We start from the raw sequence: 17,444 nt of genomic DNA on the forward strand, positions 1-17,444 counted from the left end.
GACAGATCTACCAGACTGAAACTTAACAAAGAAATAAAGGACCTAACAGATGTTATGACTCAAATGTACTTAAAAGATATCTATCTATAGAGCATTTCATCCTAACACAAAAGAATATAACTTTTTCTCAGCACCCTATGGAACCTTCTCAAAAATTAACCACATGCTTGGTCACAAAGCAAATCTCAACAGATACAAAAACATTGGAATAACCTCCTGTATCTTATCGGACCACCATTTCCTTAAAGTTAGACTTCAATAACAACAAAAATTATAGAAAGCCTATAATCTCATGGAAACTGAATAGTGCCCACCTTAAACACCAATGGGTCAAGGAAGAAATAAAGAAATTAAAGATTTCCTAGAAATCAATGAAAATGAAAGTACAACATACTCAAACTTATGGGACACTATGAAATCAGTGCTAAGAGGAAAATTCATAGCTCTAAATGCACACATAAAGAAGATGGAGAAATCTCATATCAATGAATTAACAGCACAACTGAAAGCTCTAGAACAAAAAGAAACAAACTCACCCAGGAGAAATAGACACCAGGAAATAATGAAATTGAGGGCTGAAATCAATGAAATAGAAACCAAGAGAACAATACAAAGAATCAATGAAACAAAGAGTTGATTCTTTGAAAAAAATCAACAAGATAGACAAACCCCTAGCCAAATTAACTAAAAGGCAAAGAGAGAGCACCCAAATAAACAAAATGATTTGGGAGACATAACAACAGATGAGGAAATCCAGAGAATCATCAGGTCATACTTCAAAAACCTGTACTCCACAAAAATGGAAAATCTGGAAGAAATGGACAATTTTCTGGATAGATACCACATACCAAAGTTAAATCAAGACCAGATAAACTATTTAAATAGACCAATAACCCCTAAGGAAATAGAAACAGTCATCAAAAGTCTCCCAACCAAAAAAAAAAAAGCCCAGGACCAGTTGGTTTCAGTGCAGAATTCTACCAGATTTTCAAAGAAGAACTAATTCCAATACTCTTCAAATTGTTCCACACCATAAAAACAGAAGGAACCCTGCCAAACTCTTTTTATGAGGCTACAATTACCCTGATACCCAAACCACACAAAGATGCAACAAAGAAAGATAATTACAGACCAATCTCCCTCATGAACATCGATGCAAAAATACTCAACAAAATATTGGCAAACCGAATCCAAGAACACATCAAAAAAATTATCCACCATGACCAAGTAGGTTTCATCCCAGGGATGCAAGGATGGTTCAACATACGAAAATCTGTCAATGTAATATACCATATAAACAAACTGAAAGAAAAAAAAACCACATGATCATCTCATTAGATGCTGAAAAAGCCTTTGACAAAATCCAACACCCCTTCATGATAAAGGTCTTAGAGAGATCAGGAATACAAGGAACATTCCTAAACATAATAAAGGCAATTTACAGCAAGCCAACAGCCACCATCAAATTAAACGGAGAGAAACTCAAAGTGATTCCACTAAAGTCAGGAACAAGACAAGGCTGTCCACTCTCTCCATATTTATTCAATATAGTACTTGAAGTTCTAGATAGAGCAATAAGACATCAAAAGGAGATCAAAGGGATAAAAATTGGAAAGGAAGAAGTCAAACTTTCACTACTTGCAGATGATATGATAGTATACATAAATGACCCTAAAAATTCTACCAGGGAACTCCTACAGCTGATAAACTCCTTTATTAAAGTGGCAGGGTACAAGATCAACTATAAAAAATCAGTAGCCCTCCTATACACAAATGATAAAAGGGCTGAGAAAGAAGTCAGAGAAATATCACCCTTTACAATAGCCACAAATAATATAAAATACCTTGGGACAACACTAACTAAACAAATGAAGGACCTGTTTGATAAGAACTTTAAGTCTCTAAAGAAAGAAATTGAAGAAGATATCAGAAAATGGAAGGATTCCCATGCTCATGAATAGGTAGGATTAACATAGTAAAAATGGCAATCTTACCAAAAGCAATCTACAGATTCAATGCAATCCCCATCAAAATACCAACACAATTCTTCACAGACTTGGAAAGAAAAATACTCAACTTCATATGGAGAAACAAAAGATCCAGGATAGCTAAAAGAATCCTGTATAATAAAGCAACCTCTGAAGGCATCACCATCCCTGACCTCAAGCTCTATTATAGAGCTATAGTAATAAAAACAGCTTGGTACTGGCATAAAAACCGACATGTGGACCAAAGGAATCGAATTGAAGACCCTGACATTAATCCACACACCTATGGACATATGATTTTCAACAAGCCAAAACTATACCATGGAAAAAATGAAACATCTGAAACAAAGGGTGCTGGCATAACTGGATGTCAACATGCAGAAGATTACAAATAGATTCATATTTGTCACCATGCACAAAACTTAAGTCCAAGTGGATCAAAGACCTCAACATAAATCCAATTACACTAAACTTAACAGAAGAGAAAGCAGGAAGTACTCTTGAACGCATTGGCATAGGAGATCACTTCCCAAATATAACATCAGCAGCACAGACACTGAGCACAACAATTAATAAATGGGACCTCTTGAAACTGAGAAGCTTTTGTAGGGCAAAAGACACAGTCAATAAGACAAAAAAAAAGACAGCCTACAGAATAGGAAAAGACCTTCAACAACCCCATATTTGACAGAGGGCTGATCTCCAAAGTATATAAAGAACTCAAGAAACTAGGCATCAAAATACTGAGCAATCCAGTTAAAAAATGGGCTAAAGAGCTAAACAGAGAATTCTCAAAAGAAGAATCACAAATGGCTGAAAGACATTTAAAGAAATGCTTAACATCTTTAATCATTAGAGAAATGCACATCAAAACAACTCTGAGATACCACCTTACACCTGTCAGAATGGCTATGATAAAAAACACTAATAACAGTCTATGTTGGAGAGGATGCGGAGCAAAGGGAACACTCCTCCACTGTTGGTGGGAGTGCAAACTTGTACAACCACTGTGGAAATCAGTATGGCGGTTTCTCAGAAAATTGGGAATTGATCTACCTCAAGACCCAGCCATACCACTCTTGGGCATATACCCAAGGAATGCTCAATCATACCACAAAGATACATGCTCAACTATGTTTATAGCAGCACTATTTGTATTAGCCAGAACATGGAAACAACCTAGATGCCTGTCAACTGAAGACTGGATTAAGAAAATGTGATATATATACACAATGGAGTACTACTCAGCAGAGAAAAACAATGACAGCATGAAATTTGCAGGCAAATGGATAGAACTAGAAAATATCATCCTGAGTGAGGTAACCCAAACCCAGAAGGACAAACATGGTATGTACTCACTCATAAGTGGACACTAGATATAAAGCAAAGGACTATCAGACTGCAACCCACAGAACCAGGGAGGCGATATAGCAGGGGGGACCCTAGGATGACTGTGGCTTATAATAAGTTTTGATTTTACTCAATTACTGGGCAAGCCTCAATGAAACATTTCACTATTAGGATAAGAATTTGTACTGTATCAAGCTGATGATAGAAAAATAAATAAATAAATAAATAAAAATGAAAAAAAAAATCAGAAAATCTAGGTAAAGTTCTTTGTGCCATTCTGGTAAACTGCTATATTTTAAACCACTCCATAAACATGAAATTATTTAAAAAATATAAAGTTAAGCCAGGCAGTGGTGGCTCACACCTTTAATCTCAGCCGAGGCAGGTGGATCTCTGTGATTTCAAGGCCAGCCTGGTCTACAGAGTGAGTTCAAGACAGCTAGGGCTACACAGAGAGACCCTGCCTCGAAAAACCAAAAAACAAAAACAAAAAAACCCAAAAAACAACCCACCTCCACCCTCCCACCCCTCCTCACCCCCACCCCCCACCAAAAAAGTTAAGAGGTAAGAGTGGTGGTGCAACTTCAAAGTCAAGCCCAGCCTAAGAAATGAAAGAGGCTGGAGTAACTCAGTGGTGAAGCATTTGCCTAGCATGCAAGAGGTCTCAGGTTTGAGTGCCAGCATCTAAGGGAGGACAAGAAGTGAGACAGTGAAGACACAGTCCAATCAAAACAGCAGGTGACTTATCTACTACACATCACAGAAAGTGTAGCAAGGAATTCTCTCTTTGCAAATAATCTAGGTCTGTTCACTGTGAAAGTGGGAATACTACTATTTAACATTACCCATAGTTAATCAAAATTAACTACATACCTACTATGCAACTGTATATATGGTAAAGGCACTGACAAAAAATGCGTATTTTACTAAGTATAGAGAGTTCGATGGTAGACAATTATATGCTGCCAATTTATTGCTACTTCCTATGGTATATTTCTTTTCCCCAATCACAATATAAATACCTCAAAGGTTGGTTTATTACTGTTTTGTATTTCCTGTAACATCTAGCTCGTTGTTAGACAATAATATGTGCTACTTGGCTGGGGAGACAGCTAAGAGAGTAAAGTTCTTGCTGCACAAGCATGAGGACCTGAGTGAGCCCTAGCATCCTTGTGGAAGTTAGATACGGTGGTATTCACTTGTAGTTCCAGAGCTGGGGAGGCAGATACAGGAGGATCCCTGGGGCTTGTTGGCCAGCTACTCTAGCTGAATCAGAGAGCTCCAGGTTCAACAAGAGATTGTATAAAAAAAAAAAAAAAAACAACGTGGAAAGTGATTGTGGAAGAGGTTTAACATTGACCTCTGGCCACCAAATACAGGTGTATTCACATACAGGAACACATTTAACACACACATGCACAAACATACAAATATTCACACTAGCAATTACACAGTGTGTGTATCTTTTTTTTTTTGAGACGGAATTTTTCTGTGTAGTCCTGACTGTCCTGGAATTTGATCTTTAGACCAGGTGGCCTCAGATCCACAGATATCCCCCTGCCTCTGCCTCTGAGTGTTGGGATTATGGGCACGCGACACCACCACCTTGCCAGTGTGTTTATCTAGAAACAGGTATACACAGAAGTAGCATAATATAACGAATAAGAAGTGAGCTTCTAAAGCTATCCACTAGGGTATAAATCTCAGCATGGTTACTTACTTACATATAAATACATTAATTAACCTCTTTATTCTTCAGTTAAATGGGATCAATGGTATTTTAAATACACAGGTTTGTTATGAAGATTAAGAGTTAATATATGTAAAGAATTTATAATAGTATTATTGACCAAGCTATGAAAATATTTAAATTGCTTTCCGGTGGCAGTAGCACATGTCTTTATTCCCAGCACTCAGGAGGCAGAGGCAGAGGTGAATGAGGCTAACCTATTCTACAGATTGAATTCCAGGATGGCCAGGGATACACAGAGAAGCCCTGTTTTGAAAAAACAACAACAACAACAACAAAACAAAAAATAAAAATAATTTAAGTTGTCAGGTATAGTGGCACATGCCTTTAATTCCATAGAGCCTTTTTTTTTTTTTTAACAAGCCAGGAGCTTTTTCATGGTCTTTTCAGTCAGCTCTATTACCCACTCACACTAACCTGACAAGTACTTTCTACATTCCAATGCCACAGATTATTTTTTTTTAAGATTTATTTATTATATATACAGTGTTCTGTCTGCACGTATCCCTGCAGGCCAGAAGAGGGCACCAGATCTCATTACAGATGGTTGTGAGCCACCATGTGGTTGCTGGGAATTGAACTCAGGACCTTTGGAAGAACAAGCAGTGCTCTTAACCTCTGAGCCATCTCTCCAGCCCTGCCTTTAATTCCAACAATCGGGAAGCAGAGGCAGATGGATCTCTGTGAGTTCGAAGCTAGCCTGGTCTACAGAGTGAGTTCCTGGACAGCCAGAGCTACATAGTGAGATCTTGTCTTGAAGAAAACAAAAAACAAACAAACAAAAATTTAAGTTAGGGCGGTGGTGGTGCATGCCTGTATTCCCAACACTTGGGAGGCAGAGGTGGGCAGATCTCCAAGTTAGAGGCCAGCCTGGTCTCCAGAGCAAGTTCCAGGCCAGCCTGAACTACACAGAGAAACTTTGTCTCAAGGAAAAAACAAAAAACAAACAAACCAATGCGACCCCCCTACAAAAAAACCAAAATACATTCTCTGTGCTCAATGTATAAAGTGCTTGTTAAGCAAGCATGAGAACCTGAGTCTGAATCCTCAGTATCCACATAATAACTGGGGGTGGCAGCATGTGCCTCTAACCCCAGGAAGGGGTGTAGAGGCAAAGACAAACAGATCCCAATCTAGCTGAAATAGCAAGTTCCAGATTCAGTGAGAGATCATGTCTTTAAAAAGGGGGAGGGGAGCTGGGCGGTGGTGGCGCACGCCTTTAATCCCAGTACTCGGGAGGCTGAGGCAGGCGGATCTCTGTGAGTTCGAGGCCAGCCTGGTCTACAAAGTGAGTTCCAGGAAAGGCGCAAAGCTACACAGAGAAACCCTGTCTCGAAAAACCAAAAAAAAAAAAAAAAAAGGGGGAGCGGGTGAGGAGGGGAGGACACCAATGTTAACCTCTGTCTGGCCTTTACACATGTACACATGCACAAGCTATCTGGCACACGCATATAAGCATATATGTCTGCATCCTCCCACCTTTCTTTTGAGACAGGTCTCAATATGTAACTCAGGCTGGACTTGAACTCATGACTGTCCTGCCTCAGCCTCTGGAGAGGTGGGAGCATAGCTGAGTACTACTATACCTGGCATGCTTCACTGTTGTCCCTATGTCTCCAACAGTGTAACTGTGTGACATTTAGCTTGGTGACTGAAGCACTCAAGGCCATCAATCACACGGTAGCTGGTCATCTCATCATACTCAGTGTTTGAATGTAAATGAGGAAAAAATTACAATTTTTTCCCTAAAACCAAAATTAGTGAAATCCAAAGAAGGAAAATCAAATATGGCCAATAGAAGCTAAATTTTAGGGGTTGGGGATTTAGCTCAGTGGTAGAGCGCTTGCCTAGCAAGTGCAAGGCCCTGGGTTTGGTCCTCAGTTCCAGGAAAAAAAAAAAAAAAAAAAAGCTAAATTTTGAAAATAATCCCAAATGTCACACACAACTCTAAAATATATCAATTCACCTATCACATGATAATTTGAGACTATAATAAAATTTGTAAAGGTTTAATTATGAGCTATCAATTTAATAGAGGAATAGAGAGATGGTATTTCTGGATCTAATTTGGAGTGTTTAACATACTCAAGTTCTTAGACTCACAAAAACCCTGAATCACTTGACTGTCCTGGGAGCCATAATTTCCAGCCAGGCAATTTTTGGCTATGTTGCCACATGGCTTTCCTTCTTGGGCCTTCCTCCTTGTATTGTGTCTTTGTGGCTGCCATAGCAACTGTAAACTCTGAATAGAGGTTATAGATACTCCTGTTTACCACAGCGAACTCCACTTGGGGGAAGAACTAGTGACTTCAGAATGTTTACCCGATGAAGAAAGACTACACAAACAAGGTTAAGGGAGCAAATAAAATTATGAACTTGCATTTTTAAAAATTGTCATATTCAAATATTCCTACTTTTTTCTACTTGATTTTTACTTTTCGGATTGACTTTTCTATCTTCTACAGTTATTCACGTCTCCATTTATCACTACTCATCAGTAAATCTGTACTCTACTCCTACTCTATAAAAAAGGTCATTTGGAGTTCAGAATTCTAACTCATTTTATGACATCAGCATGATCCTGATGCCAAAGCCAGATAGAGATAGGATAAATGACAGGGATATTTACTCATTACACAAACACAAACATGCTACACAAATTAAGAACAAATCAAAACTACATAGGCAGGAGCAATGGGCAAAGGCGGGTAATAATGCCAGTATGGAGAGACAGACTAGGGAGCTGCAGCAAGTTCAAGGCCAGCCCAACCTACACAGCAAGTTCCAGGGTAGCCAGGACTACATGGTGAGACACTGTCCCAAACAACAGAAAACCATATTTAAAACCCAGACTAATGGTTGGCCAGGTGGTGGTGGGTGTACACCTTTAATCCCAGCACTTGGGAGGCAGAGGCAGATGGATCTCTGAGTTTGAGGTTGGCCTGGTCTACACAGGAAGTTCTAGATAGTCAAGGCTATACAGAGAAACCCTATCTTGAAAACCAAACCCAAAACAAAACTAAACCCAGACTAATAGTCTGTACCGCAGATTTTGAAAGGTCACAAATGTACAGCTTCTACCATCAGAGATATGGTTAGTTCCCAATACTTTACAATCCTTGGCTGGCTTAGCAACTAGCTTTTTTCTGCCTCCCAAGGGCTGGCATTAAAGGTGGGCCACCACCTTGAGGCGGTAACTAGCTTTGACAAAGGAGGATAGCTGAAGTGACATGTCCCAAGTTTACGGCTCCACACACCTGGTAGCTTCCGTTTCCACTGTTAGAACCTGCTGATGGCAAACAAGTCGTGGTGACTAACTAAACTAAAGGAGAAAGCCAGCTCTCACAGCTGAGCCCCTCGATACCTTCCTCAGTCCTGAAGTGGAGGGTGGGTGCTGTGGGATGTTCTGTATGGCAAATGTGTTGCTAATTGGTCAATAAATAAAACACTGATTGGCCATTGGCTAGGCAGGAAGTTAGGCGGGACAAGGAGGAAAATAAAGCTGCGAAGTGGAAGGCTGAGTCAGAGACACTGCCAGCCGCCACGATGATAAACAGCATGTGAAGATGCCGGTAAGCCACGAGCCATGTGGCAAGGTATAGATTTATAGAAATGGATTAATTTAAGCTGTAAGAACAGTTAGCAAGAAGCCTGCCACGGCCATACAGTTTGTAACCAATATAAGTCTCTGTGTTTACTTGGTTGGGTCTGAGGGGCTGTGGGACTGGCAGGTGAGAGAGATTTGTCCTGACTGTGGGCCAGGCAGGAAAACTCTAGCTACAGGTGGGCTCTGAGTTAACAATGATAGTTATGGGTCACAGCAGACCAACAGTGTCTTCCAGAATATTAGTACCAGGCACCTGAAAGCCTGGTGCATTGGAGAGCATCCTGGACTCTGAATCCAGAGAAAATGGCAGATGATATTGATACTGAAGCAATGCTTTTGCTTGAGGCTTCTTACAAGAAGGAGGGAAACATACTGAGCAGTGCTAAATCTGAAGAACATAGCAAAAGGAGGTGGGGGAACAAGAGCAGAAACTACAGCCATCAATGACAGAGAAGTAAAGTAAGGAACAAAAGCAAAGCAGAGCCAGGCAGATCTCTGTGAGTTTGAGGCCAGCCTGGTCTACAGAGTGAGTTCCAGGACAGCCAGAGCTACAGAGACCCTGCCCAATAAACAATCAAACAAACAAACAAACGCAAAGTAAAATAAAGAGAAAGAGTCAAAGCCTTGGACAGAAGTAAAGCAGAAGCGAAGAAAAGAGGTGGGCCACCAGAGAAACTGAGATCACAAACGCAAAAGCAGCCGAGGAAGGCCCTATTCTGTTCCAAACTTAAACAGTTGCCATCTGAATAAAGACCGTATAGAGCTGGAGAGATGGCTCAGTGGTTAAGAACACTGGCTGCTCTTGCAGGAACTCTGGTTCGATTCTCATCATCCACACTGAGGCTAACCACCATCTGTAATTCCAGTCCCAGGGGATCTGAAGCTCTCCCATTATCTCTTTGGGGACACATGGTACACAGACATACATGCAGGCAAAACGTATGTGGATTAGCCCATAGCATCAAATTAAGCCATGGCATTTCTGAGGAAAAGACCCTTCAGAGATGGGCATGGCATCACATCCTTTGTAATCTTTCTACCTGGGAGGCCAAGGCAGAAGGACCTTGAGTTTAAGGCCAAAGCCCATACTACATAAGAACATCCGGATTCAAAACACCCAAACCAACCCAACGGGGGAAAAAAAAAAACGAGAGAGAGAGAGATTCAGAAAAGACAAGAAGCTGGTACTCAACAAGCAAACAGACAGACAGACAGACAAAAGAAGAGCTCTGAAAGGGAAAACTAGAGTAAAATCCTGGAAGATGAGATGCTAGGACAGTTTTCTGCAGGCAATGGACACCAATAATCCAAATAAGGGATTTCAAAGAGTTTGTGTCCTTTTTTGTTTTTGCTTTTGTTTTGGAAACAAGGTCTCTCTGTATAGACCAGCTGGCCTTGAACTCAGAGATCTGCTGCTTCACCCTCTGAGTGCTGAGACTAAAGGCGTGAGCCACTATGCCCCGCAAAATAATTAAAAAAGAAGGAAAGAAGGAAAGAAAGAACTCAAAACAGGGCTGCAGCAGTGGCAAATAACTCCCAAAAAGGAAGAGCCGCACCTAGGAGCCTTAGGCGGACGTGTTGTATTTAACACAGCTGTGGACAGGCTTTTGAGGATTTTTATTCCTTTTAGAGATACTGAAAATATCCAAACTGGGAGGTGGTAACACACACCTTTGATTCCGGCACTCGGGAGAGAGGCAAGCAGATCTCTGTGAGTTCGAGGGCAACCTGGTTTACAGAGCGAGTTCCAGAACAGCCAGGGATACATAGAGAAACCCTGTCTTGAAAAACAAACAAAACAAAACAAAAAAAGATGTGACAAAAAGACTTGGGAGAATTTAATAAATCGGGCCCTGGGTTTGATTCCTAGCACCATTGGTGGAAAAAGGGGGCTCAATATGGTGCATCCTTTAATCGCAGCATTGGGAGGCACAGATAGGTGGATCTCTGTAAGAGTCCAGACTGTTCTGCATTGAGAGTTCCAGCTAGGGCTACAATGAGACTCATTTAGTGAGATTGTCTCAAAAAGAAAAAGGAGATAATTTGAACTGAAGGATTACCCAATATGCTAAAATGTAGTTCAGGACATTCACATAGCTGGAGCTGGGGTTGGATTAGCAATAAATACAAAGAAAACAAGCACGCAATACAACAAAACAGTATTTAAGAAAATAAGAACAAGAAAGAAAAATGTACAAGGCTCAGCTGTGACTACTACATATAATCATAGTAATATAACCATTAAATATCTAGTTAATAATATGATTCCAATAGCCACATTAGGAAGCTGTATGGAGTTTAAAAATAGGAGCAGACGGTATGGTAAAACAGACCTACATCTTTAAGTTCCTGAGTAGGAAATCAACAGATAATTCCTAAGGCTAAGATATAAAAAACACCGTGGCGAGGCGACTCACACCTTTAATCCCAGCACTCAAGAGGCAGGTGGATCTCTGTGAGTTCCAGGCCAGCCTGGTCTACACAGCAAGCTCTAGGCCACTCATAGGCTATGTAGCAAGACAGGTAGAACTTTACAGTTAGACCCTTTCTTAAAAAAGTATACTCAAAATGTACATAGGTTATAAGTAAACACTATACCATTTTGTATACAGGGATGAGTATAGAGAGCTGTGATAGTGTGTGGATACGTATGTGTGCTTTCATCCCTGCATCCTAGAGCCAGTTCCTCACAGATATCAAGAGACAGGTGCCATGTATTCAACTATCTGAGACTTAAACAGAATGTAATCCTTCCCATATACAAAAAGATGTAACAGAATTTAATTAATAGTATAAACATTTAAGCATCAGAGACTATCTTGATTTTATGTCATGAACCCCCAGCACAGTATTTACTGTGCATAGTGGGTTCCCAATAAATGTTTCTTATATGAAAGGAAGAACGACAATAATAATTATAAAATCGACTCTCATCTACCTTACCTGTTTTTTTTTTCCCCTTCTGACCTGGAACTGGTTCTATGCTATCTTGTCCTTTTCTCATTAACATGGCAAGTGATGCATCATAAGCTCTGAACAGGTCCACAACCTCATGTAAGGCAACATCTGTTATCAGATCGCAGCTCAGGACCAGCACATCTGTCTGTCAAATGAAGAGAGGAAAGTAAACATCACAAAAAATAACGACTCACATAAATCATTAAAGACAAGCATATCACAACTTAGAAACATACAAACCACACAGTATGTTCAAATCTCGTTTGAACAGAAAAAAAAAGTAAAATAAATGGGGTTGTCCTAATGGAATTGTGCTGGGGCAGGATCTGTAATCTCTGCTGCCCCCTTGTGAACCTTAATGGGCAGTCCTGAGATACTTCTGGCACCAGATCTTTAAGGACAGTCTTAAAACTATGAAAACTATCACACTGTCTATTTCCACGACTGGAAATAATTTTTTTTAAGTTTTTAAGTTTCTCTGTGTAGCCCTGGCTGACCTAGAACACACAGAGATCCACCTGCCTCTACTTCCCAAGGGCTAGAATTAAAGGTTTGTGCCACCACAGCCTGGTAGAAATAATCTTTATAAAACATCAGGGGCAAGAGAGATGGCTCAATAGTTAAGAGCACTTACTACTCTTGCAGAGGACCTGAGTTTGGTTACCAGTACCCACATGGCTGTATTAGAGAGGATCTGATACCTCTTTTGACCTCCACAGACACCAGGAGTTCACTTCACACACACACACACACACACACACACACACACACACACACACACACACACACACACACACACACACCAGGCAGGCAAAACACTCTGACACATAAAGTAAAGATAAACCTAAATATCTCATTCTTTGCTAATTCACATTCTAGGTAGTGAACAATTACAATATAGTTTGAAGCATATACAAAGAACCCATTTAATCTTGTAGCAACATCATATAAACAGTATTGTTGTTATTAACAGTATTGGTCTCTGTAGTTGGAAGATTTCTCTGGTCCTGCCTGGGCCCTGCAGTTGGGACGAATCTCTCCCACCTGCATCCCACAGCTGCTTGGTCCCAAATAAACACACAGAGGGTTATCTTATTTAAAAATTATATAGTCTATGGCAGGCCTCTTGCTAGCTAGTTCTTATATCTTAAATTAACCCATAACTAATCTATGTATCACCACACTTCCCATGGCTTTATCTGTGTGCCATTACATGCTGCTCCCTGGATGGCGGGATGGCATCTCCTCCCTGCCTCTCCTTCCTGTGTCTCTCTCTTGGATTTCCCGCCTGCCTCTAAGCTGCCTTGCCATAGGCCAAACAGCTTTATTTATCAACCAATCAGAGTAACACATATTCACAGAATAAAGAAAGACATCCCACAGCACTTCCCCTTTTCTTTCTAATCAAAAAGGAAGGTTTTAACTTTAATATAGTAATATTACATACAATAAAACAGCTATCAAAGCCAGGCAGTGCTGGCGCATACCTTTAATCCTAGCACTCGGGTGGCTGCGGCAGGTGGATCTCTGTGAGTTTGAACCCAGTCTGGTCTACAGTATCTAGTCTATTTGTATTTGGCAAAATTAAAGAAAATATTTTATTATCTATCCTATATTTGTGAGTCTAAAGTTTCATATCTAATTTATCATTTATCATAACCAAGGAAAATTATAACCATCTAGACTTCAACTACATCAAAGACCTCAGAAGGATATAATATTACCTAAGTAAACAGGAAGAACATTGTAAGCAACTTCCAAAAATCTGGAAATGAGAGACAGCTGCCTGCCTGGACAGTCATCCAAAGTTCCTCTGTAACATTGGGGCATCCATCTTCAGCCAATAGACCTAGTCTCTCAGTCACTTTTTCCTGTGTCCTGTAGAATGTCTGACAGTCTCCTCTGCAAAGCTGAGGAACCTGAAGGACCATTTTACCTTGTTTTGGCAAACTCAGTGGTCATTTTCATGAGTCCTGCATGTCCAGTTTATATAACATATTATTAGCAGTCCAGGCAAGAGCAGTTTCTTGCCCAAATGGCTATTCTTGCCAAGAAGAAGATAAACTCCATGAGTGTCTTTGATGCCCATCCTCCTCTCTGAAGTAAATCAGTGCTGCCAGGAGCAGACTTGTCTCAACCTTCTCCTTGCTCTTTCTCAGAGGTCACATACAATTGCAGGAAGCACCACCTCCTTTGGGCTGTATAGCCCAAGGTTATGGGCGGAGCAAATACCATTACAGGCCTCTTTTTTTTTAAGTTAGCATTTTTTTTTTCTTTTTAAAGATTTATTTATTATGTATACAGCATGTTTGCCTGCAGGTCAGAAGAGGGCGCCAGATCTCATTACAGATGGTTGTGAGCCACCATGTGGTTGCTGGGAAATGAACTCAGGACCTCTGGAAGAGCTGCCAGTGCTCTTAACCGCTGAGCCATCTCTCCAGACCTTACAGGCCTCTTTTTATGGATAGGAAAAGTGAGGCCCATTCCTGCAATCAGTGACTAGTATACACTAGGCATTTAATAATTGGTGAATGAGGTCCTAGGGATGTAGCTCAGTGGTATGGCAAGTGCTGAACGTGTGTAAAGTTCTACATTCAGCTGGACAGTGATGGTGGATGCCTTTAATCCCAGCACTCAGGAGGCAGGGGCAGGTGGATCTCAGAGTTCAAAGTCAGCCTGGTCTACAGAGTGAGTAGAACAGGAACTCAATCTGTAGACCAGGCTGGCCAGGGCTATAAAGAAATCCTGTTTCGAAACTAACTCCTACTCCAAAAGAAAAGTTCTATATTCACCTCTACCAGCAAATTAAGCAAAAAATGATAAGTGAATAAATCACTAAAGAGTCTCTCAGCCTTAGCACCACCTTCCTCGAAACTGCACCACGAGAGTGAACGCCCAGGCTCAAGTCAAGAGAGGAAAGATGAGGCAGAGGTGCAAGAAGTTTAGCTTGTGTCCCACAAAGGCTGCAGGGGCAGAGTGAGGGACTAAAGGACGGGATGCTGGGACAAGTCGTGGACTGTGTGCTGCTGTCAGTCATGAGTCTCCGAGATCTGGAATATCACCACTGGCTCAGAGACCACCAGAGACTTGACTGTCTACTTTATACCCAAGACAGTCCGGCTGGCCCTCTACCCTGGACCTGTGGCATTCTGCACTAACAGTTCTGTTCTCACTGTGGCCAAGTGTAACTCTTGTACAATAAATCACATTTCTTGCTTCTCAGCTGAAGAATAAACTAATAATCATTGAAGAAAGTATTTTCTCATAATGGTGGAATTTCTTTTTTTTCTTTCTTTTTTTTGTTTTTTGTTTTGTTTTTTGAGACAGGGTTTCTCTGTGTAGCCCTGGCTGTCCTGGATCCCACTCTGTAGACCAGGCTGGCCTTGAACTCACAGAGACCCACCTGCCCCTGCCTCCGAATGCTGGGATTAAAGGCGTGCACCACCACTGCCTGCCTCAGAATGGTGTTATTTCTGATTGCCATCCCAATAATTCAAATGAATTACAATGCAAACTACTGCTGGTAGCTAGGGATGTAGCTCAGTCGCACAGCGCTTACTCAGGACTCACGAAGCCACAGGCTGTTTTCAGCACTGTATAAACCTGGGTGTGGAGGCACACGGGCTGTAAAGTCAGCAATCAAGAAGCAGAAGGAGGAGGCTTGAAAGATAAAGGTCAGGGCAAATTTGAGGCCAGCTTGTCTCAAAAAAGAAACCAGGACCAAAAGATGGCTTAGTGGGGAAAGGTGCCTTGCTACCAACCCCGATAACCTGAGTTCTATCCCTGGAACCCAGAAAGCAGGAGTAGAGAATCAACTCCTACAAGATGTCCTCTGACATGAACTAATTCATACGAGCATGCACACCTCTACAGCTACAAGATGTAATAAAATTTTAAAGAAAGTAATAATGGTAACTAATGTTTATGAATGCTTCCTATTGACTAGGAATTTGTACACATTTTTTCTGCTTTCAAAACAACCCTATCCAGTATGAACTACTATTAGTAGCACTTTATACATGAAGAAATGAATTTGTAGTTGTTATGCAACTGTTTAAGAGTTAACAAGTAGAAATATCTGTGTACCTAAGGAATCTTTATTGTTCAAGAGTGCTGCAAAAACGGAGCTTCACTTGTTTGAAGACCCACTTAAGGGATAGTCTAGTCCACAGTGTCTGAAATAAACTAAGTCTATCTTAGAGTCGGAAGTACAGTTCAGTGATAGAATGCTTGCGTAGCGTGCACAGGACCCTAGAAGCAACAGCAGTACTGCAAACAATAAGTCAAAGAGATCTGTCCTATAATGCATATTATGGGTATCACACAAGAGCTAGAGTATCATATTCTAAGAGTAGCTAAAAAGTAAAAACGGAAATGTGCTAAGTGCAAGGTTATCAAGATGGTAAAGGGGCTAAAAACCACAAGAGCTGAAAAAACAGCATTTTTGCAGTAAGGAAAAGAAAGTGAACACAGGGCTGGAGAGATGGCTCAGTGGTTAAGAGCACTGACTGCTCTTCCAGAGGACCCTGGTTTAATTCCCAGCACCCACATGGCAGCTCACAGCTATCTGTAACCTCAGTTTCAGGGGACCCGATACTCTCACAAGGACATATATGCAGACGGAACACCAATGCTCATAAAATAACAATTAAAAAAATAAAGAAAATATATAAAAAAAGAAAGTGAATGCATATACAGTTGTGTGGTGGGGAGCACGCAGGAGAGGGAGGTTATGAAAAAAGTAGCAGCAGCCAGGCATGGCGGTGCATGCTTATAATCCCAGTGCTCAGAAGGCTGCACATGAGGATCATAGCTCAGAGGGCAGCCTGGGCCACCTACTACAAGAAAAGGAAAAAAGAGAAAATAACACTCTTCAAATACTTGACAACGTTTACTTATTTTGAGTCAGGGTCTCTCGACCAAGCTGAGGATAACTTTAACTCTGATCCTCCTGTCTTCATCACCTAAGTGCTGAGATCACAGGTGTGTGCACTGTGCCTGTGGCTTATTTATTTGTTTATTTATTTATCTATCAAAGATTTATTTTATTAGGTATACAGCATGTATGACTGCAGGCCAGAAGAGGGCACCAGATCTTGTTACAGATGGTTGTGAGCCACCATGTGGTTGCTGGGAATTGAACTCAGGACCTCTGGAAGAGCAGTCAGTGCTCTTAACCTCTGAGCCATCTCTCCAGCCCCGTGCCTGTTGTTTAAATGGTGCTCACTCTTACAAGAGCCAAGATTTAGCTAAGTAGATCAACAGGAAAAACTAGATCAATAAATTATTATAAACGAAAGTATTTTTAAGTAAGGTATGGTGGCACATGCTTGCAATCCTAACACTTGGAAGCAGGAGGACTGCTATAAGTTAGAAGTTAATTGGGCTGTATAGTGAGACCATGTCTCAAAAATGAAGTATTTTTGGTTTATGTATTCCCTTGCTGTGAAAAAAGAGTAATTTTGTGTTGAGTGTAGTAGCATATGCCTATAATTCAAGAACTCAGGAGGCAGAGGCAGATGAATCAGGAGCCACCCACCCCCACTCTACCCTCCCCCAAAAAAGAGCAATAAGACAGCATCTCAACATACAAGCCAAGGAGGAAAAAGTCTGCAGAATTTACTTTTTGGTATATGATTTTTCAGTACAACAGCACAGAAGCTGCTCCACTTCATCATAATGAAGACAGCTCGTGGAGGGGAAAATCTTTTTTTTCTTAATATTTGCCTTAATATTTGTTTTTATAAGTTGACTGTTTTATGACTAATCGAATTAGGTGTACCTTAAACTA

The 17,444-nt window shown here is 40.8% G+C and overlaps 1 protein-coding gene across 5 annotated transcripts in view; it reads right to left on the bottom strand.

Annotated features, from left to right (window-relative positions):
* Positions 1–17,444, bottom strand: part of Eif2b3 (eukaryotic translation initiation factor 2B subunit gamma) — an 86,868-nt gene that overhangs the window by 46,227 nt on the left and 23,197 nt on the right. For all 5 annotated transcript variants that reach the window (XM_052717560.1, XM_052717562.1, XM_052717559.1 and 2 more), the window contains one exon: positions 11,639–11,798. In XM_052717560.1, coding sequence (XP_052573520.1) covers positions 11,639–11,798 — 160 coding nt within the window. The remainder of the gene's footprint in view (positions 1–11,638; positions 11,799–17,444) is intronic.

The sequence above is a fragment of the Peromyscus californicus genome, unplaced genomic scaffold, assembly GCF_007827085.1.
Source record: "Peromyscus californicus insignis strain IS unplaced genomic scaffold, ASM782708v3 Scaffold_5__1_contigs__length_169319896, whole genome shotgun sequence".
NCBI classification, from domain to species: domain Eukaryota; kingdom Metazoa; phylum Chordata; class Mammalia; order Rodentia; family Cricetidae; genus Peromyscus; species Peromyscus californicus.